Source organism: Lotus japonicus, chromosome 1 (genome assembly GCF_012489685.1).
Source record: "Lotus japonicus ecotype B-129 chromosome 1, LjGifu_v1.2".
NCBI lineage: Eukaryota > Viridiplantae > Streptophyta > Magnoliopsida > Fabales > Fabaceae > Lotus > Lotus japonicus.
Genome location: NC_080041.1, coordinates 98748561 through 98771024, shown reverse-complemented (window position 1 = coordinate 98771024; position 22464 = coordinate 98748561). Strand labels below are relative to the sequence as shown.

The following is a 22464-nucleotide window of genomic DNA, read 5'->3' as shown; positions in this document are numbered from 1 at the left end:
AGATCAACATGTGACAATTGGATCCTTCCGTTAATTCTCCGTTAATAGTTAACGGAAATCGCTGAGCTGGCATGTCCATTAATATTTTATTAATAATTTTTCCACTTAAGCATTTTTTTTTTACATATCACCTTCTTCAACCTTCATACCTCCTCCTCTCCTTCAAACACAAATCCAGACCTTGAACACCTGGGTTTGAAAAAATTATGAACCTAGAAAAAGCATAGTCAGTGAACAAATCATTCTCGTCTTCCCCTTTCCTTCTCCTCCCTCATCTCCAATCACCCCCAATCACCCCATACCCTTTTCAACCTAGAAATATCAATCTTCAAGAAAATCATAAAGCCAACATCTTCCACACACTTTCTTAATCTCATTACTCGCTCCCTTGAAAAACCCATCAACAATACCCACAATTTTTACTGGCAATCAATAATACTCCGCTTTCTGGGAAATAATACCATGCTTTTAAGCCATGAAAAGAAGACTAAGAGACAAACCCTAGCCATCAAGAGGAGACAGGAGCGAAGAGAAGAGTGTTTGGAGCGAGTGACCACCATTCTCCGCCACCACCTCACGCTTCCACCCTCTGCTCACTCGTCCTCTCATCCCTCTTCCTCTCAACCTTAAAACCCTCCATCCTCAAAACAACAATGGGTCTTAGTGTAGATCTGGGTCTGAGATCTGAGTTTCAAGGTGTAGATCCGGGTTTGCTCACCGGAGGCGGAACTGACAGTGTTGACTGCGCCGGCGGTGATGAAGACGACGTCGACTTGGGCATCGACAACGACTGCGAAGTGGAGATCTGAATCAAGTTGAACATGTTGTTGTTTAGGTTAGAGGGAGGGGAAGAAGATGAAGAAAGTAGAGAAGATGAAGATGCAGGATTTTTTTATTTTGTTGAATATCAATTTTTTTGGTGATAAAGATTCAGTTCATGTTTAATTTGACAGTAAGGAATTAGAAGATTTTGATAGGCTTTAATTTTAAGATTATATTCTAATTAAGTTTTTATATCCTGTTTAATTAACTTTTTTTTTTGAACGGCTGTTTAATTAACTTTTTTTTTGAATTCACTGTTTAATCAACTTTAAGTTAAGCAAATTTTGTTAATTTTTTTATACTTAATGATGTGGCAGTCTAGTGGCAAATTTTGTCAGATCCATGTCACTGATGAGTTCCACATAGACTAACTCTGTTAGCAATTTTGACGGAAGAACTTAATTGTCACAGGTTGATCTTTCGTGTACCAAAATTGCTCATTTTAAACAAAGGGGATTCAAATTGCATAAGGGTCTAACATCAACATCAGGGACGAAAAGTGCAATTAAACAAAAAAAAAAAAAAGAAAAAAATTATGTTATGCTAGATCCTTCACCCTTACATGTTGATGTTACTCAGTGACAAGAAAACGAAAAACCCAACACCACAGTCATCATCGCCACAGTCAAAGCACTCTTAGCACACAATAGAGAACACCCTCCTCCTCCCTCTGCTTTGTTCCTCTGTTTCTCTCTCCTATTTTCTCACACTTTCCCTCTCTTTCCGTCAAAGTTTCAATTTTTCTCGGCAGGTATGCATGCCCATTAACTTCTTTGTTCCAAATCTTCAATCTCTTGTAATTCCCCAGCATTATTGTTATTTAACAAAACTCTTCTGTTCTGTTTTGCGGAATTGTCAATTCAAAACCCTAGCTTTCTTCGTTCTTCAATACCCCCAATTTCAATCTCCACATTTAGCTCTGGCGTGCATTTCCGAAGTTGGATCGTGCTTTGGAGTTTCAGTTCCGAAGCTTTTTCCCGCATTAGATTTGATTTTGTATGTTTTTGCAATTGGGGTGTTGGGGTTTATGTATAGTATGCTCAGTATAGCTTGATTTGATGTTAAAGTTTAGATTTTTAGACTATTCAGCTGGTGGGTTGTCACTATAATTTTTGCAATTTGCATCTGAAGAAGTTTCATTTGATGTATATGGGTTAGTTTGAGCAGGGAAAATAAGTTGAAAAATGAGGGTGTTTTTATGTCTTGGACATGCTTGGGGAATGGGGATCAGAAGTGATTTGAATTAAACTTGAATCTTGTGTTGTCTCTCATAATTTATTATTTTCGGATATCGATTGAAGACTTGAAGTTATGATTCTGTCAACTCTGAAATGGTTGCCACTAGTATATAAATGTTAGAACTTCATGTAGATGATGTTTTCTTTTTTTCTCCCTCCTTTTGTTTTGATTTTGTTGAACTTCATATCATATGTAGAAAGATTTTACGTGATATTTCTTACTTTAATGGTTATTAGTTATCGGTATCTTACGATACATACGGTGCATTTCTCGATATGATACAAATTATTGAGGCAGTGATACGTATCGTAGTGTGAATCTAAAATAAACATGAATCTCGTTATGTATTTCTGAGTCGGAGCCGAATCTTATGATTCACAAATCGCTGCTGAATCTTACGATTCTAAGTTGCGTGCAAGTTGCACTTTAGTTGGGTCACATTGTGTGAGCCAAACAGATTTCTGGTGCTTTTTGGACTGATTTTTTTTAAGTTTCTACAAGAAAGGCTAATATTCCTCAAAAGACCCACGACACATTATTAAAAAAATTCAAATCCTACTTTGGTCCTCTCTACTATCAATCAAAGAAATGTGTCGAATTTGTTTTTTTGTTTTTTGTTTTTGAAGGGTTGAATACTTAAACTTCACGCAAGCGCCCACTGTTTTTCTTATTTTGATTTATGGCTTGAATCTTGTATTATTTTAAGGTTTATTATATGATATATCAGCTTATGTTTCCATTTATAACCTACTTTTTTTGTATCATGCATCTTACGATACATAATAAGATTTGATTTATGATTTGGAAAGTAGGTCTCTGATTCACGATTCGAGTCTCGTTTTAATAACCATCAAACTGCGTCAATAGCCATCAATTCAGTGAGTTGTATAATTGTTATGATCGTATTTGTGTTAGTTTCACGGGTGGTTCTTTTCAAGGTGTATTTAAAGTTTCTAATATCGTTGTCACTATTTTTGAAGAATGATTTACATTTAGGCTTGGGGGTTTGGTGTTAACTTTAGTTTCCGAATATAAATGTGAAGCTCCATGATCTATATCTAAGAAACTAGATTCACTGTGGGCAACAGTTTAAGATCTTATTTTCTTTTATTTTCCAATTTTCAGAATATTTTATATTCCTGACATTTGAATACAATATTTAGACTAGACTAAAATTTTAAATTTTTGTAGTATGAATATTTCCTTTGAGTTGCATTCTTCTGATGCAATCTTGGTGTTTGTTAATGGTTCTTCTTAAGTTGCATGTAATGAATACTCTTTTAATTCATTATTCATTGTGTGCCTACAGTTCAGAATCGTACCACTCTGCCTTACACATTTGGGGTCCTCAAATTGGGTGTCAAGTTTAAGGTACACTGTTTTCGGGGCATTTGGATTTCAGTGCATATCCTTTAGCAGTTGAATGCAGTTCAATAAGGCATAGATTTGATGTGTAAGTTCATTTGATCTATTTACGACTTCAATTATGCTTCTTTTTGTTTTTCTTAGATATTTATTTTTAGCTTGCTTAATTGCTTTGGTTGGAAATGACACAGGGCATTTTCAATGATGAAGTTCAGCTATCTCAGCTACTTGTAGTGGCTTGTTGCTTAGGGCAGTATGCCAGTTTTAGTTTTTGGAGATGCAAAGGTATCATGCTGGCAACTGCACTAGTGCAGTCAATAACAGTACAATTGGTGGGCCATCAACTAGGGACATTGGAAGAACTGATCCATCATCCTTGCCAGCTAACTTTCCTATAAGTTCAAGGTAAGTTTCTCTCTGCCGACATTGTCCTGTTAGAATCTTATTAACTTTTTCCCATTGTGTCTGCTGCGTTTGTGACTAATTTACTACATATTCTGATAGTTGTGGTTGTGGCACATCTTCTCATGCTTTTAGTCTCTTTAGCTATTAGCTTGCTCTAGTGATTGGTTGTCTTTACTCTTTACTTGATGTCATTTGAAACTTGAAAACTACTTCTGCGTAGGATCATTAATTATCTCTTGATTGATTATAATATTCTAGTTATTGGTTTAAGTATCTATTACAAGGTGGACCAGTATTTATTTCTTTGATTACGTTAGTTATTACTTTTATTTCTAATGTATAAGTTTAGAACCTATTTTGATCGTCTATCCTAATATATTTCAAAACAGTAGTTATTTTTTACCATTTAAATAATCAAAACATTTTATTATTTATTATTATTATTATTGTTGTTGTTATTTCATCCTTTTCATCTTGTTATTATTATGATTGTCATTGTTGATAATGATGATGATGCTAGACCATAGCATTATAGTTGCATAGTTGTGTTATACTTGATGGGTGAAGCTTGTCATGCGGCGGAGTTTTTTTATTTTTTATTTTTTATTTTAATTTGTGTAAGATACAGTGGGAATTTTTAAATTATGTTAAAAAATTAAGAAATTATTTTAACGGTCCAAATCCAGAATCCAGATGTTGTAACATCGGCTTTGGTAAGTTTTTATGAAAATAATTAGATTGGAGTTCACAGGGAGTGAGTTTGTATTTGAGTTAACAATCAGTTACTAAGAAATTCAGTCTCATTTTATGTCTACTTTTCCTTTGAAAATTGAAACACTCCTTTAATTTAATATTGCCAATTTGCAATAGTTTTTCAATTTTATTGAGTTACTCTTTTTGATACTCCATAATAAAATAGATTGTGTTATGCTTAATCAGTTATCTGATGCTGTTAATCACTTTAAACACCATGGTTTGTTTTTTTGCAGGCGCCAACCACCGTTATACTCATACAAGTTGAAGTGTGATAAAGAACCTCTGAACTCTAGGTAGTTCATTAAAGTTATAGAACCTGTTCCCTAGTTTTTCTTGGGGTATCATTTGCATGTTTTTAGTTTATATCCCAAACAATTGTTGATATACTGTCTCGATGCCCTTGTTTGTTAGCATATCTTTTATTTCTTGTGTTACAGTATAGCGTGGCATGGATTTCAACTTGGTAATATTTAGTTTTGCTTTATGTTTCCTTATAATCTAGTTTTATTAATTATAAATGCTACTTTTTAATGTCAGGCTTGGGCCCCCAGACTTTCACCCCCAAACACCAAATTGCCCTGAGGAGACTCTGACCAGAGAATATTTGCAATCTGGATATAGGGACACAGTTGAGGGGCTTGAGGTACATCTTTGAATTTTACGTGTGTTTATGTCTTAACATATTTTGTCAAATAGCAATTTAGAAGCTATGAATGATTGGGTTATATAGCTTATAGGTGTTATCCAATTATTGAATTCCTTTAAGATTTGAACTTCTTATGTTGAGCTCCCCATTATTTTATACAGTATGGTAAAGGGACCTAAAGTTTGTTAGTTCTATATGTTAAGGGCATCATAGTTTGTTAGACGGCTGACCCCAAAATTACTATAGCGGGGTTAATTGTGAAGCAGATGCTATAGCCTATATGGTACTTGTTTCAAGGTATAAAATTGTATTCTTTGGAATGATGTTCCTGGAAATATTATGTCTAGGGATGTGTGGTTAATATTTAACATTGATGGAAACATGTTTTCAAAATTCAAAAAGTAGAAGAAAGAGGAGACAAAGGAAGTTATTGTTTAAGATAACTTACATGTAATTTACATTTCCATGTCACGGGCCATGAGAATAGAAATGGGTAGAAGTATGGGCATATATTCCTGTGAATGAATAGATATCTTTGAACTTTTATTTGTAACGAACGTGGGAATATTTTATTCCTATGTTAACTTTCCCTGGAGTCATTTTATATACCCTGAAACAAAACACACTCATAAGTGAAAGAGAGTGGGTACAATGCAAATAATTTGTGAGACGCAAAATAGATGCTTAGAGCTAAGAAAGTACTCAAAACTCGACATGTCCATCATTAGTACTCACAAGTCATAGCTTAAAGACACCCTTCATTAATCTAATCCCATGGCATAACTGATAAGTCAATTTTAATAAAAACCCAGCACCAGATCCTGAGTAAGTTTAAGGTCTGTTGAAAGTGAAACAGAGGCTGAACAGTGCTAGAGCTGGAGGAAAGCGTCCAAAGCTAGGGATGGAAAGATGAAGCACTCCCATAAATGAGGCTATGCGAAAAGGATCTGCATGTGTCAAAGAACTGTGCGAGATAGAGGAATAAGTGGGAGCAAGGTGTGTGGGCTATGTAAAACAGGGGTTAGATGGTTATGTGAAACGGGTTTGATGGAGGAGAGGCTGTCTGATGAATATGATCTCTTTCTGATATCGAGGAGAGGCTTGAAAATGGTAAAGTCAACTAAGAGGTGCGATGTGGTCAGGAATATAAAACCCCCCTTCAATAATAGAAAGAATTTTTTTTCTCTTTAGCGTGGGCTACATAGAGATTTTCAATCTCAGATGAGTATAGTACATGCAATGGCTGAAATGCACCATAATAGCAGCCATGATGGCTGCAAGAATTGAATTTTTTCCGTTTATGACATAGCATTACTTTCTTGGTCTCAGGAAGCTAGAGAAATTTCACTGACCCAGGTTCCGAATTTTAACAAGTCAATTGTCCTTAATTGCAAAGAGGTGAGTCCTTTATCTTTGTGAGGGATTCATGCCCTCTTGTTTGTATAGCTTTGCCATGAGTTTACTGCACATTCTTCATATTTAGTTTTGTATTCATTGGAAGTCTTTGTAGATTAATTCTTTAGTCTTTCATCTTTTCTCCAGGCCATTAGAAAACGTCTAAGGGCCATAAATGAATCTCGTGTTCAGAAGCGGAAGGTGATGACTTCTTATCTTTGTTCTACTATTTTATTATGCTTGCCTCCCGAGATATGTCCATATTTTTATATGTTTTATTTTCTATTATTTGGGGTCTATTCGACCATTTCTATGCCAGTTTGTCATGACGGTATATGATCTACATGATAGTGCTTACTTTTGCAGGCTGGTCAAGTCTATGGAGTGGCTCTTTCAGGATCACAACTCACGAAGCCTGGTGTTTTCCCTGAACAAAGGCCATGTCCTGAAGACTTCCGGAAGAAATGGATTGAGGTATTAATTGAAGTCTTGCTGCTCCCTCTCTACTCTTCACGAAACTTTTTTGTTTAACTTCCCTTATTATTTGTTTGAATTAAAATTCTTAGAAGTATAATATAAAACCATTTATATACCTTTGTCAAACAGCTTAAACTTTTGGGATAGTTGGTTCATGAGTGTGAGACCATCTATGACCATTTGGTGTAGAGTTTAATCCTTGATGCCATTCTTCCAATAAAATGTTGAATTTAAGCACAATGTTGGTGGTTCTGTGCATTGTTTACGCTTCAAGCCCAGAGGCTCTCATGTGAGGTGGTGTGTTAGAATTATAATATGTGGCTTCACATAATAACTTAAGCTTTTGGGATAGTTGGTTGATGATAAGAATATCAGGATTATTGGTTTACTATTTGGTAGCTTGTCTTGAACCAGTATTGAATAGGTTAGGGTATTGTATACACACATTTATCAATATTCAGGTTACTCTTGTATGCACTTTTGATATAATAGGGCTTAGGTAAACAAAGATGGAATGGAAAAGAGAGAACATAAATGCTACCAACACTCACTTTGACACTCTCTTCCCAACACTCTCTTTATTGATTGAAATCCATGTAGGGTTCACTAGATTATATGGGCTCCACTCCCAATTTGGTGGGACCTAAATGTACTTTAACCTAGTACTCCTCAGAGAGAGAAATACTGCTAATGTTATGATTGTGAGACACTGAGACTCATTAATATTAGATGTTATGCAATACCTAATTTGATGCTCTTATTTATACTAATAATTATCCAAGTATTAGTACTTCTAGTATAAGCCCAGGTCTACTAACGAAATCCAGTAACCTTGATTTTACAACAGTTTCTAGCAATTTTTTGCTGAACTTATATGAAAACTGCGTGCAGGCTATAGCTATTCATGAATTTAGAAGAGCCAATGTTTATAAGTTCCTAAGTTGATATTCCTGTTAAATCCTTGAATACTTCAAATCTTACTTGGTAGTGCTTATTTTCTGCTGTTACTAGTTCTTTTACAAACTCATTGTTTTTATAGGGATTATCTCAACAGCACAAGCGATTACGTACTTTGGCTGATCCTGTCCCTCATTATAGAAGGAAATCAGTATTAGAGGTTCTTATTAGGAATAATGTTCCTTTGCTGAGGGCTACGTGGTTCATAAAGGTTACTTACCTCAATCTGGTAAGGATGCCTCATGTTTTTATTTAATTTTCCTTGAGTGTCCCTCCCTTTTCAATGTTTGAAGGTAGATTATGTTTTACTTAGCAGGTTCGTCCTGGTTCTGCCAGTGTTCCTTTTGGGACTAATGATAAAACTCAGTTGTCTTGTTCTGAGCTTTGGACCAAAGATGTTATTGAATACATGCAAACTCTTATGGATGAATTTTTCTCCAAAAATACATCTCATTCTACTCCTCACTGTCAAGATCGATCATCCCAAATGCCTTATAGTGCACCGCTTCAGCACAGAAGTGACCAATTACTATCTGTTTTTAATGGTGAAGAACCATCTTTACATTTTAGATGGTGGTATATTGTTCGGCTTCTGCAATGGAATCATGCTGAAGGGTTGATTCTTCCTTCTCTTGTCATTGACTGGGTTTTGCATAAACTACAGGTAATTAATTGCATGTAACAAATCGCGTGCTCATGAAAATAAAATTGAACATTTTTAGATTCTACTAATTCTAATCCTTCAGACTTCAGGTTTTGATCTGTCACGCTTCTGTTTCTTTCAGGAAAAGCAATTGCTTGAGATTTGGCAGCTGCTATTGCCTATTATATATGGCTTTTTAGAAGTTGTTGTTCTATCTCAGACATATGTACGCACTCTCGCTGGAGCAGCTCTTCGTATTATTCGTGACCCCGCTCCTGGTGGATCAGATCTAGTAGATAATTCCCGGAGGGCATATACGACTACTGCTCTGATTGAGATGCTCCGGTATTTAATACTTGTGGCACCGGAGACTTTCGTTGCTTTGGATTGCTTTCCTTTACCATCCTCTGTAGTCTCACATGCAATAAATGATGGGCATTTTGTACTTAAAGCAACTGAAGCTGCAGGAAAGATAAAAAATAGTTCAGAAGATATTGTGTCTGTATTTAGAAATAAAGGCCTTGATGCACAATACCAGTCATTGGCATTTGATTATGTTATTTCATGCATTCAAAAGCATGCAAATGATCTCTCAGAGGCTGTAAGTCCAGGGTGTCCGGGTCACTGTCTGGCTAAAGCTGCACAGGCCTTGGATAAATCTCTTTTACTTGGTGATACATATGGGGCATACAGATTTCTTTTTGAAGGATTTTGTAATGGAACTGTATCTGAAGGTTGGGTTGTAAAAGTCAGCCCTTGCTTAAGGTTATCGCTGAAGTGGTTTGCGACTGTAAATACATCACTTATTTGTTCTGTGTTTTTCCTTTGTGAATGGGCAACATGCGATTTCAGGGATTTTAGGACCACACCTCCTTCTGACATAAAGTTCACAGGTAAGAAAGATCTTTCCCAAGTGCATATAGCAGTCAGACTTTTAAAGATGAAGCTGAGGGATATGCAGATTGCACCAAGAAAAAAGAATGGAAACACTCATAGAGTCAGTTATTTAGCAAAGTGTTCAAGTCAGAAGAATAATTGGAATTCTATGACCAATGCATCCAAAATAAAAACTAGTTCAAAAACTATGGATCAGAGTATCTATTCTTCAGTCATATTTGAAAGCCCAGGTCCTCTACATGATATTATAGTTTGTTGGATTGATCAGCATATGGTGCAAAAAGGGGAAGGCCGCAGACGCTTACATCTACTTATGGTGGAACTCATACGTGCAGGCATCTTTTACCCTTTAGCATATGCGCGCCAGCTGATAGTGAGTGGGATCATGGATATGAATGTAAATGCGGTTGACATAGAGAGACAAAAGAGGCATAGTCGAATCTTGAAGCAGCTTCCTGGTAACTTCATTCGTGATGCTTTGGAAGAATCGGGGATTATTGAAGGGCCACTGCTTATTGAAGCCTTACAAGTTTACTTGAATGAGCGACGCCTTTTACTTCGTGGTTCCTTGAGTGAGAACCATGTCAATGCCACTAGTGCCGAATCTTCTGCTGTTAAGCAAAAACACTGTGCATCTTCAACAAAAGATGGAGCTTCTACAGTGTCAAATGATCTGTTGAAAACTGTTCCTTCTATATTATCTTCTAAAATTGTAAAGGATGACACTAGTGTTGAAGAACTGAAGAAAGTCATCTCAGAACTGTTACAGCTACCAAAAAATTTATCTAATTTGAGCACTACTGGATTGGATGAATCTCAAGGCAGTGTTAGAAGTCCAATTAGGTCTCACAGCAAGATTGATCTTGCGGAGGCTACGCCTGGGTGTGAAGAATGTACAAGAGCAAAGAAACAAAAATTGAGTGAGGAAAGAGGTTCCTTTGCTCAAGCTGATTCTCTAGTACTTGCTGATGATGAAGAGACGTGGTGGATGAAGAAGGGGCTGAAGCCAGCGGAGCCTCTGAAAGTTGATCAACCACTTAAGACAACCAAGCAGGTTACTAAGACTCGGCAAAAATCCGTACGTAAAACCCAGAGTCTTGCTCATCTGGCAGCTTCTAGAATTGAGGGTAGCCAAGGGGCATCAACAAGTCACATGTGTGATAATAAGGTAAAGTGCCCTCACCATGGAACATCTAGGGATGGAGTTACGGTAAAGTCTGTTGATGGAATTCGAACTAGTAACTCTGAGGATATTATTTCAGCTGGAAGAGCACTGAAATGCCTGCGCTTTATTGAAAAAAAGGAAATAACAGTTTGGCTGATTACTGTAGTTAGACAGCTTATCGAAGAGACTGAAAAAAATGTTGGTAAAGTTGGTCAGTTTGGCAGGTCTTTTGCTACTGTGGATGATAGAAGTTCAATACGATGGAAACTTGGTGAGGATGAACTTTATGCTTTACTTTATCTGATGGATATCTCGGATGATTTAGTATCGGCTGTCAAGTTCCTCCTGTGGTTGCTCCCAAAGGTTTACGGTAGCCTGAATTCTACAATTCATAGTGGAAGGAGTGTTTTAATTCTGCCAAGGAATGTGGAGAACCAAGTCTGTGATATTGGGGAGGCTTTTCTGTTATCGTCACTGAGAAGGTTGGTTATGCAGTTTTTTTGGCTGCCTCCGCTGAAATTTATTATTTTATTCACTAGTCAGTTTCTGCACTCTTCCTCCATCAACTTTTTCTTCTAATACACTTAGAGTATGTTTGGTAATGCGTCCCCCTCCTTTTCAACGCGTATTTTCCGAATCAACAATATGAAGCTTCCATTTAAATGCCTATTTCTTCCATCTCCAAACGCAGACACCAACAGACAGTTAGTTTTACTGTTTTTTTTCTTAGCTTTGTGCCTTTTGAATATGTGAATATGCTGTGTTATACTTAAAATTATTTTAATTTATTTTAAAAAGTGCACGGGAAACCATTGTATCTCAGTGCTTTCCTTTTGTGCTTACTTTTTAATTATAACTAAGGCTAGTTTCATTTAAATTTAATTTTTTCTCCACATCACAGTCTTATTTTCTATAGGTTGACAACAAAAATCAATGTTTGTCTTTTTATAGCGATTGATTGCTAATTTCAATATTTCATAACAAAGTGCAAGTTTGACCTTAAGTTATTTTTCCATGACTTTGTATGAGCTTTCCGGTTATAACCCATCTCTGATATTTTTTCTCAGATTTTATCATTGGACAACTACTTTATTACTTTTCATCTTTATGCTAATGTTGAAAAGTTCTTTTTTTTGAGGGGGGGGGGTAGGATATTCAATTGTCTACTCTGTCTAACATTTTTTACTCAATGCAGGTATGAGAACATCCTTGCTGCAGCAGATCTTATTCCTGAAGCTCTGTCATCTTTAATGCGTCGTGCTGCGTCTATTATAGCATCTAATGGGAGAGTTTCAGGCTCAGGAGCCCTAGTTTTTGCTCGTCATCTATTGAGAAAATATAGCAGTGTGGTCAGTGTCATTGAGTGGGAGAAAAGTTTCAAGACTACATGCGATAAGAGGCTTGCTTCTGAACTTGATTCTGGACGATCAGTTGATGGAGAGTTTGGGCTTCCCCTTGGCGTTCCTGCAGGAGTTGAGGACCCTGACAATTTTTTCCGTCAGAAGACAAGTGGCGGACGATTGCCATCCAGAGTAGCTTCAAGCATGAGAGATGTTGTACAGCGTCATGTGGAAGATGCATTTCATTATCTTTTTGGAAAAGACAGAAAGCTCTTTGCTGCTGCTACACCAAAAGTTTCTGCTTTAGAAAAATGGGATAATGGATATCAAATTGCTCAACAAATAGTTATTGGTCTGATAGATTGCATAAGGCAGACTGGTGGTGCTGCTCAAGAAGGTGATCCCTCTTTGGTCACTTCTGCTGTTTCTGCCATTGTTGGTAGCGTTGGTCCTACTTTAGCAATATTGCCTGATTTTTCAGCTAGCAATAATCATTCCAATATGTCATTGGCAACAAGTTCATTGAACTATGCTAAATGCCTCCTGCGAATGCATATAACTTGTTTGTGCTTGCTCAAGGAAGCCTTGGGAGAACGCCATAGTTGTGTATTTGAGATTGCTCTTGCAACAGAAGCTTCTACTGCTCTTGCGGGAGTTTTTACTCCAAGTAAAACATCTCGAGCTCAATTTCAAATGTCACCTGAAACTCATGACACTAGTACTATTTCAAATGATGCTGCAAACAACTCTAGTAAAATTGTGGTTGCAAGATCAACAAAAATTGCTACTGCTGTTTCTGCACTTCTTGTTGGTGCAGTTGTGTATGGTGTCACCAGCTTGGAGAGAATTGTAACCATTCTCAGATTAAAGGAGGGCCTGAATGTAATACAATTTGTGAGAAGCACAAGATCCAATTCAAATGGAAGTGCACGTTCAGCTGGGGCCTTTAAGGTAGACAGTTCAGTTGAAGTTCATGTCCATTGGTTTAGATTGCTTGTTGGAAACTGCAGAACCATCTGTGAAGGCTTAGTGGTGGATCTCTTGGGTGAACCATCCATTGTAGCTCTTTCAAGGATGCAACGCATGCTTCCTCTAAGTTTGGTCTTTCCACCTGCCTATTCAATATTTGCGTTTGTTATGTGGCGGTCCTTCATTATGAATGCTAATGTAGCAGTTCGTGAAGACATAAACCAACTTTATCAGTCTCTAACAATTGCCTTAAGTGATGCAATAAGACATATGCCTTTTCGAGATGTATGTTTTAATGACTCTCAGTGTCTTTATGATCTTATGGCTGCAGATACATGTGATGCAGAGTTTGCGACTTTGCTAGAGTTGAATGGCTCCAACATGCATTTAAACTCGAAGGCATTTGTTCCCCTTCGTGCTAGGCTGTTTTTAAATGCTATGATTGATTGTAAGATGCCACAATCCTTTTGTACAAAGGATGATGGAGGCCGTACTGCTGGGCGTGGTAAATCTAAAATTCATTTTACAGATAGTGAATCTAAGCTTCAGGATAAGCTTATAGATATTTTGGATGCTCTGCAACCTGCCAAATTTCATTGGCAATGGGTTGAACTCAGGCTTCTTTTAAACGAACAAGCCCTCATTGAAAAACTGGAGACACATGATATGTCCTTAGCTGATGCTATAAAGTTGTCTTCACCTAGTTCAGAGAAGGCTGGCGCTTCTGAGAATGAGAACAATTTTATTGAAATAATTCTGACAAGGTTACTAGTTAGACCTGATGCTGCACCCCTTTTCTCAGAGTTGATTCGTCGTTTCGGGAAGTCACTAGAGGATTCTATGTTGTTGCAGGCTAAATGGTTCCTTGGAGGTCAAGATGTTCTATTTGGTCGTAAGACCATTAGGCAACGACTAATTAACATTGCAGAGACCAAAGGATTTTCTGTTAAAACCCGGTTGTCGGAGCCCTGGGGTTGGTGCAGCCCATGTCCTGATCCAATAACTGTGAAGGGGAAAAAACGGAAATTTGATTCTGTTTCTCTTGAAGAAGGAGAAGTTAATGAAGAGGAGGTAGATGTGAAAAAGTCCACAAAGGGGTTCTCTCAAGTAATTGACTCTGAAGGCTCAAGCAGTAAACAGCAGCAAGGCACTGAGAGGGCTCTTCTTGAGTTAATTATTCCTTGCATAGATCAAAGCTCTGATGAATCTCGTAATTCCTTTGCAAATGATTTGATCAAACAATTAAGTTATATTGAGTATCAAATAGCTGCAGTTACTCGTGTGCCAGGTAAGCTGGTGGCAAGTTCTCCTCCTGTAATTGAAGGGCAGGGAACTAAAGCAAATAGCCGCAGATCTTTAAGAGGTAGCAGCCCTGGATTAGCCAGACGTCAAACAGTTCCGACAGATTCTTGTCCCCCACCTTCCCCTACAGCTTTACGTGTCTCAATGTCATTGCGTATGCAGTTACTCATGAGATTTCTTCCTACTCTTTGCACAGACAGGTGATTGAGACTAGAATTTTAATATTTGTGAGCTTTTAATTGGATGTGTTGAAGAATTTTTTTTCTTTCCTGTATTGTTGCTGCAGTAGAATTATATTTTTCATCTGGATAAGTAATTAGATTTCTTTGAACATGTTTATGTAATTATTTGTTGTGAGGGTACAAGTCTGCATTTTCAGATTTCTTGTTTTTTTTTGGGTAAAAAATTGTAGAACGGAGAGAAAGCACCTCTAGACGACCGGGCATGGCGCTAGTGGCATGTTGGGGAGACCAGCAGAGGCCCACTCCTAGATAGGAGCGCCAGGGGATCTTCCTGAGGAGGGTTGCCCGCTAACTGAGATTTTACTGGACGCAGGGGGTTCTAACCCTCAACCTATGGGGAGGTGAGAGTTAAATCCGAAACCTGTGGCCAATTGTGCCAACCCAAGTTGGCCATTTTCAGATTTCTTGAAATGCAGAAAAAAAGGAGATAATGCAATATGAACATTTTCTGCAGCTTTCTTTCTTTCTCTCTTCTTTTTATAAAGAAACAATGCAGTTTTCTATTAAAAAAAAGAGAGAAAGACGGAAAGCTGATGACAACTCATTAGTTCGGGGTGTTGAAAGAATAAATTATTGCAGCTTTTAGAGGGAGGGAGTACAGGCATCCAAGCTATTAGTATTGATGATGATGTCGACTCATTATTTTGTGCCTTATATCTTGCAAGAATAAATTTTGGTGCTGAAATCAATTAACTAATTATCTTTTTAGAATTGAAGTATGGATCTTGGTGCTATGAAGGCATTGGCTTTTGTTCTGATGTATTCCACATTAATTTATCAAATATTGGCTGATGATGGCTGTTTAACTGTATTCTAAATTTTGCAGGGAGCCCTCTGTGCGGAACATGAGACACACACTTGCCTCTGTAATTCTTCGCCTACTTAATAGTCAGGTGGTTCATGAGGCTGCAGGCATTTCAGGGAATGCTATGCACTGCTCTCTGCCGAGAGTAGAGGCCGAATCACTTTCTGAAGCTGCTTTTTCTGCTTCTTTTGTAGATTCTTCTGTTGAGGGCCTGTTTGATCGTTTGTTGTTGATTTTGCATGGATTGTTGAGTAGTAGTCCTCCAAGTTGGCTTAGGTTGAAACCTGTTTCAAAGACAACTATTGAACCTACAAGGGAGTTTTCAGGATTTGATCGAGAGTTTTTGGAAACTTTGCAGGTTTGGTCTTTCAGCCTATGAATGTGTAGCTTTATGTGACTGATCCCATATTATAGCAAAGGCATTTTAGCCTTGTTTGATCTAGAACACTAAGCTTGTGGGCTTCTTGTTTTTCTGATGGTCTATTGTGTAATGCAGAATCACTTGGATTGTACACAACTGCCTGATACTGTCCGGTGGCGTATCCAAGCTGCGATGCCTGTACTCCCTCCCTCTACGCGGTGTTCTTTCTCGTGCCAGCCACCAACTATCCCAATTTCTGCTCTTGCACCTCTTCAATACAGCATTACAAATTCTGGGTTTAACTCCAGCAGCTCCACTATGAGAAACCAGGTTCCATTATCAAAATCCACAGCATCAGGGAAGTCAAAACAACAGGACAATGATCTGGAAGTTGACCCTTGGACACTTTTAGAAGATGATGCTGGATCTTGCCCTTCTGCAGGTAATACCGCCACCATAGGAAGCGGAGACCGCGTTAATATTCGAGCTGCCAGCTGGCTTAAAGGGGCCGTAAGGGTGAGACGAACCGACCTTACATATGTCGGTGCCATGGACGAGGATAGTTGATTGACAAGATTTTTGATTGGTTTGGAGAATGCAATTGCGAACCCCTCGGCCGGTGTACTTGTTGTTCCATTATGTATTCCTGGTGCATGACTGCCATGAAGGTGCCATTTTGTGCTTGACCTTCTGTTGAGGGGACATCAAATTGAGAATCAGGTGAAGAGACAAGTGCTTTGATGAAGAAAAGTGAAGATTTTTGCCTAGTTGAGTACTAAGTACTAACCTCTTGATCACCCTCTCAGTCTCTGAACTTGTGCATTTTCCAGGCATAGTTCAGAGGTTTGTTTGTTGTATATATAGGATTATTGTTTTAATTTCTCAATTTATTTTGAGTAAATTAATATATTTAGCTTTTTGGTTCTCATTCATGTGCCTGTCTGTATCTTTTGGGGGCGGGCTGCATGCACACATGAGGACAAGTAACCAAAGTTTTGTCTGTATATTCATATAATCAAATTTTTATGTGCATTCATCTGGAAAATTCAGCATGAAATGCAGCATTCTGTTATTATTTATTGCATGTCCAGAGAGAACTTTATAAGGAATCATGTCAGCATTTCTGTGGTGTTTCAAATCTTCTTTATAATCGTACGAGTCATCTGGAAAATTGCTCTCTCTCTCTCTCTCTCTCTCTCCCTCTCTCTCTCACATCAGATTCCTCATTCCATCATACTTCCTGATGAAAACACTATACAAGCTTCCTCTCTCCTAAGGAAAAGATATGTTCATTGCTTTCCAGTCAAATGTATCTTGGATATTAGAGTAGAGAAAAGTTAGAAATGTTATTCTTCTTTAATCCAAGATGTAATTTTCCTCGGAAGTTATTCAATCACCTATCATGATGAAGTAGTCTCTTTCTCCATCCCATAATTCTTCATACTCCTAATCTTAATCCTCCGACATCCACTCTTTAAGACACCACCAGCATCCCTAAAACAAGTCATAACACAATTAGTAGATAGCTCAACTTCTTAAGCATTTAGTTGAGAGTTCAATCCCTAGGCAATGTGTATGGAGAAAAATTTGTTCAAAGATACTTTACGAGTTAATGTGATTTCAGAGCTTCTAGAAAAAATTTGGCCTATATTGATTCTTTTATCAATATACTATTTTGCTTTAAAAAAATAAAAATAATTGTACACGTTTTCTGCTTTTCATATTTGAAAGTGTCATTATTTAAATTTTAATTATTAACCTAAACGTGAGAAAAAATGTAAATCATTATATATAAGCAAACGTCACTTTACTTATACATTCATAATTTTTTTTAATTTTTTATCAATAATATTTTATATTATTCATTATATTTGTTACTAATTATTTTTTTTCTTCAATTTTTCAAATTTAAAAATGAAAAATTATCCTTATTTAAATTTTAATTGTTATTCACAACTTGAGGAAATTTAAAAAAAAAAATAATGATAATAGTAATAATAATAATTTCAATTGACTTCACCTTTACATGAAAATCAATATTAAATAGTAGTCAAAAATCTTATATAATTGTAAACTTCTCAATTTCTTATAATTAAAACTTGAGAAAGTTTTTAATAATGATTATAATAAAAATAATCTTAATTGACTTGACCTTACCTGAACAACCTTTTAAATGGCGCTATTATTTGGAAATGATTATTTAAATATATTTTTGGTATATTATATATTATAACATATAATGTTAATAATTTTATTTTGTTTAAATAAATTATTAAAATTTTAAAATAAATTGATTTACAAAAATAAGTATATCTATAAATTGTTTTTAAAAAATATTTCTACCAAATAAATTATTTGTGAAGGATTTTGTAAAAATTATCTATCAATCAATCGTTGTCTATATATAACAAAGAATCACAACCCATAACACTTCAACACAATTGCAATATCTCTTTTTGTGAAAAATGTTCTTTTACTTTCCTTTCTTATGTTGGCATCATGCCCGAGTTCATTTTCAAAAACACATGTGAGGACAACAAATTCCTTGTATGAGAATCTGGACCTAACCGTTCACTGCAAATCCAAAGATGATGATCTTGGAGCACATCTTATTGATAAAGGTTTTTTCCTTGTTAGTACTGCTTTGGAACTAAACCCTTATGATTCAATCATAGCAAAGCAGATACAGGTTTATCGTCCTCAGGGATTGTGTGAACATTAGTTCCACCAGTTAAACATTGATCTGAGCGGATACAAAGATGTTTGATAAATTGTTTTTGTGATTTTGAATATAAAAGAAAACAGTAAAAGAAGGTTTACTGAGGTAACAAAGAAGAAAACATATTTAGATATGTCGTCACCTAGTCCTTTGATTGTTTTCAACTCAAACACTTATGTCATGGTTCATTTCACTTATGATGCCGAGAGCTATCCACCTAACTATCCCTAGCCTAGGTGAATCTATCAGTTGGAATTCCTAGACGTAATCCCTTACCATCTAGAAAACCCAAAAGGAATAATATAACTCAAGTTCTCTCTCAAAGACATTCCCAATGACCAATCTATCCTAATACAAGGTATCCTAGGCTTGCGAATCTCCGTTCTCACCCGGAAACTCCTGTTAGAACTCAGAACCCCACCTGTCACGTGGAAATCCACTATTGCTCTTACCTAAGATATTCTCACCTTAAGACAATTGGTTCAGTGAGTGGTTTCTCTCTTGAACCGGACCCGCAATTATCTCCCGATCTCATGCTAGTCCTTGGAAATCTAACGCAAATCAATCGATACTTGAAGCGAAGAAAGTAAAACTTTAACACAGTGTTGTGACCTAAGACATAGGCGCTCTACTTTCATTTATCTAAGCATTCACCAACTCATATCAACCTCTCGATCTATTTACAAATTAGTGAAGCTCATTTGACTATCAATTGATTGGTTAGAAGCATGAAGCATAGAAAGAAACACCATACATGAAATATTATCATTTACATTCATGAGAAGAGCTTACAACAGTCAAAGCATCAAGTTATAACATCCTAAATACAAAAATAGAAACAACATGTACAAGGGATAAGGAAGAAGAGATGAAACCCAGAAGAACGACGAAGGATCTACGGCGATGGAAGCTTTCCCAAGTTTTCCATCGCCTCCGAGAGGTTGTCACGGTCCTTCGGTGGTCGCCGCCATGCTCCGAAGCTTCAATCCATCAATCCTAAACCCAGGGACCTCTCCTCCATGAAGCCCAGCCTCCTATGAATGTTTTAGGGAGGAAAAATGGAAGAGATTGGAAGAGATCCTGAAAATTTCGTGGTCTGCCCTTTTATAGAGTTTCTGGCCGACCTTAGTTGGCTCAAGCTAAGCTAAGTTGGCTCAAGCGAACCTTTCTTCATGCTGAAGTAGTTAAAACCGCCTTCAGTTGGCTCAAGCTAACTCAAGTTGGCTTAAGCGAACTATGCTAAAAATCTACTGTAAAGTGATGACTTGAGCCAACTTTTGAGCCAACTTTCCTCACTTGGTTTTCTTGCTCAAATCTTCATGAAACTCCAACCTACATCAAAAACCAAAGATTAAACAAAAAACTCACAATATTTACACGATTTCTACATCAAAATTAAGTATTTACTAAATTCACTACTTTGGTGACTAAAATGATGAATAAATGAAGCACACACGTAAGATAAGTGCCTAAAAAGATAACCAAATATGCGTAAAAATGACACTTATCACTTATTCATCACGGTGCCTTCATCGAATGGAGTTTTAGAATAACCATTTGGGGTACAACATATTTTTTTTTGCGCTTTTTATTGGAAAAATAGCACTAGAAAATGGTTTGATATATATGATGCAACTAGGGATGCGAGCACATGCAAACAATGCAATTGGACTATAACACAAGATGGACCATGCTTGGAATCTCCGGTTCCCAGCGTCAAAACAATATGTTATGGATGGAACAAATAAATAGAAAAAAAGGCTTAAATACTCTTTTGGTCATTGAAATTGTAAATGGAATCAAATCTGATCCCTGTAAAATTTCCGCATCAAATTGGGTCCCTAAAATTGTTTTTTTAATCTAATTAAATCATTTTGCTCAATTTTGACTAGTCAACGGTCCAGTGGAAAGCATAGTCAACTAAGAATGACCACATGGACTTTTTTCACATCAATTTCAGTCCCTTAAAAAAAAATTAATCAATTTTAGTCCTTGTTCTTCCACCTTCCTCTTCCACCTTCTTCCTCTTCCTCCATAACTCAAATCCTTAAATCTAGAAATTCATAACCCTAAAAAAACTATATGTTCATCACATTCACCTTGTTCTTCCTTTTGAATTTATGGGATTTGAGTTATGGAGGAAGAGGAAGAAGGTGGATGAGGAAGAAGATGAAGGTGGAAGAACATGGACTAAAATTGATTAAAATACTTTTCAAGGGACTAAAATTGATGTGAAAAAGTCCACGTGGCCGTCCTTAGCTGACTAGGCTTGCCACTGGACCGTTGACCGATCAAAATTGAGCAAAATGAGTTAATTAGATTAAAAAAACAATTTTAGGGACCCAATTTGATGTGAAAATTTTACAAGGACCATATTTGATTCTCTTTACAATTTCAAGGACCAAAAGGTTATTTAAGCCAAACAAAAATTATGTGATCTCAATCCTATACTATATACTATTTCCGAAACTAAAAAGTTGCAAATTCGACAAGTGTCTCCTCATTCTATGTCTTTTCTTCATAAGTTTTCTCTCTCATACTATAATTAGTAGGTAGATGATGTCATATTTATATTTACTAATTTTTTAGTAATTTAAATATTAATAATTTTTATTTTAAAAAATAATTAATATATTAATTTTTCATTTAATGGTTATTAATAACTTAAAATAATTAATAAAAGTCAATTGTAATTTTTTTTAAATAAATAATGTATTGCGCAGAAGAGGTGTGGAAGTTGATGGGGACGCAATGTGTGTGATGTGTGGCCTGGAGATCGAAACTCTCTCTCTCTAGGAAAAAGATATGTTCATTGCTTTCCTGTCAAATGTATCTTTCTTGGATATTAGAGTAGAGCAAAGTTAGAAATGTTATTCTTCTTTAATTCAAGATGTAATTTTTCTCTTAAGTTCTCCAATCATCTAACATGATGAAGTAGTCTCTTTCTCCATCCCATAATTCTTCCTACTCCTAATCTTAATCCTCCGACATCACTCTTTAAGACACCATCAGTATCACTACCAATAAGTCACAACACAATTGGTAGATAGCTCAATTTCTTAAGCATTTAGTTGAGAGTTCAATCCATAGACAATGTGTATGGAGAAAAATTTGTTTAGAGATACCTTACCACTTAAAGTGATTTCAGAGCTTCTAGGAAGAATGATCTTTTAATATTGTATATAGATCATTTTAAAGTTCATATCATGCCAAAGGTTGTACTCAAAATTTTGTTTCACCATGACAACTCAAGAGTTTAAACTTCAAAAATTAAGCATTTTAGTAGATACATAAAGAGATTATTGTTTGTACTTTTTTGATTTCCTTGAAAATGCTACTGCTCTACATGTGATAAACTAATTTCTTATGCCATTCTATTACTAAGACGAGAGCCCTCTCAATAATGTTTTTTCCATTACGTTAAACCATGATTAAATTTAAATCATATGATTAAGAGATCCAAACCCATTGCACTCATAGCAAAACAAGTTTTGAAAGTGTTGAACGGTATCTGATATCCTCCTTGTCTTTGCTTTTTTATTTTATCCTTTTAATTGCCGTCCAAAATGAATGTTGTGATATACACAAAGCAATGAGTTAGGTCAAGTGTCTAATTATGGGAAACTAATAAAAGCATAGTGTACTTTTGGTCAAAAATTGACATTGCCCTCATAGTCTGTCATGATGCGGTTGCTATGAATGAATAGGTCAAAGAAAAAAAAAACTTTATTGGTTTTATTCATTTTTTATTATTAAGAGTTTTATATTATTTTCCTGCATTTTTTATGCATTTTTTATTAGTATTTTCATCATCTCACGTGTGAACTTTACAGGACACGAGACCCTTTAAATATTTATGAAGATAATGTTTAGCCTGACATGTTATGTGACTTAAGAGGATCTAATCCAGGGCAAACAACATGCTTTCTAGTTTCTACACTTCTGGTCCAGTAGATGAT

At 36.3% G+C, this 22464-nt stretch overlaps 1 protein-coding gene across 6 annotated transcripts; it reads left to right on the top strand.

Moving 5' to 3' along the window:
• The first annotated feature begins 1382 nt into the window (after window positions 1–1382).
• Window positions 1383–16891, top strand: LOC130728257 (mediator of RNA polymerase II transcription subunit 12-like). Of its 6 annotated transcripts, none has more exons than XR_009015623.1 (15): window positions 1383–1573; window positions 3371–3514; window positions 3618–3831; window positions 4821–4880; window positions 5125–5230; window positions 6563–6631; window positions 6776–6829; window positions 6995–7102; window positions 8145–8291; window positions 8376–8726; window positions 8848–11249; window positions 11963–14578; window positions 14791–14961; window positions 15447–15513; window positions 15620–15637. XR_009015623.1 is itself a non-coding variant. In XM_057579655.1 (15 exons), exons 4-15 carry the CDS (start codon window positions 3704–3706, stop codon window positions 16351–16353), a joined length of 6810 nt encoding a protein of 2269 aa, XP_057435638.1. In that variant the 5' UTR covers window positions 1389–1573; window positions 1695–1818; window positions 3371–3514; window positions 3618–3703; the 3' UTR covers window positions 16354–16891. The 6 variants fall into 6 exon arrangements, 3 of the variants coding, with proteins under 3 accessions (XP_057435638.1, XP_057435639.1, XP_057435637.1); XR_009015621.1 differs by lacking the exon at window positions 14791–14961 and adding an exon at window positions 15922–16056 and having other exon boundaries at window positions 1384–1573; window positions 15620–15783; XM_057579655.1 differs by lacking the exon at window positions 14791–14961 and adding exons at window positions 1695–1818; window positions 15922–16891 and having other exon boundaries at window positions 1389–1573; window positions 15447–15783.
• Window positions 16892–22464: the final 5573 nt, after the last annotated feature.

Coding starts and splice junctions, on each gene's coding strand:
- LOC130728257 (XM_057579654.1), top strand. CDS start 3,704: ATGCAAAGGTATCATGCTGGCAACTGCACTAGTGCAGTCAATAACAGT. Junction 8,292..8,375: donor AGGTTACTTACCTCAATCTG/GTAAGGATGCCT, acceptor TGTTTTACTTAG/CAGGTTCGTCCTGGTTCTGC. Junction 11,250..11,962: donor CTGTTATCGTCACTGAGAAG/GTTGGTTATGCA, acceptor TACTCAATGCAG/GTATGAGAACATCCTTGCTG.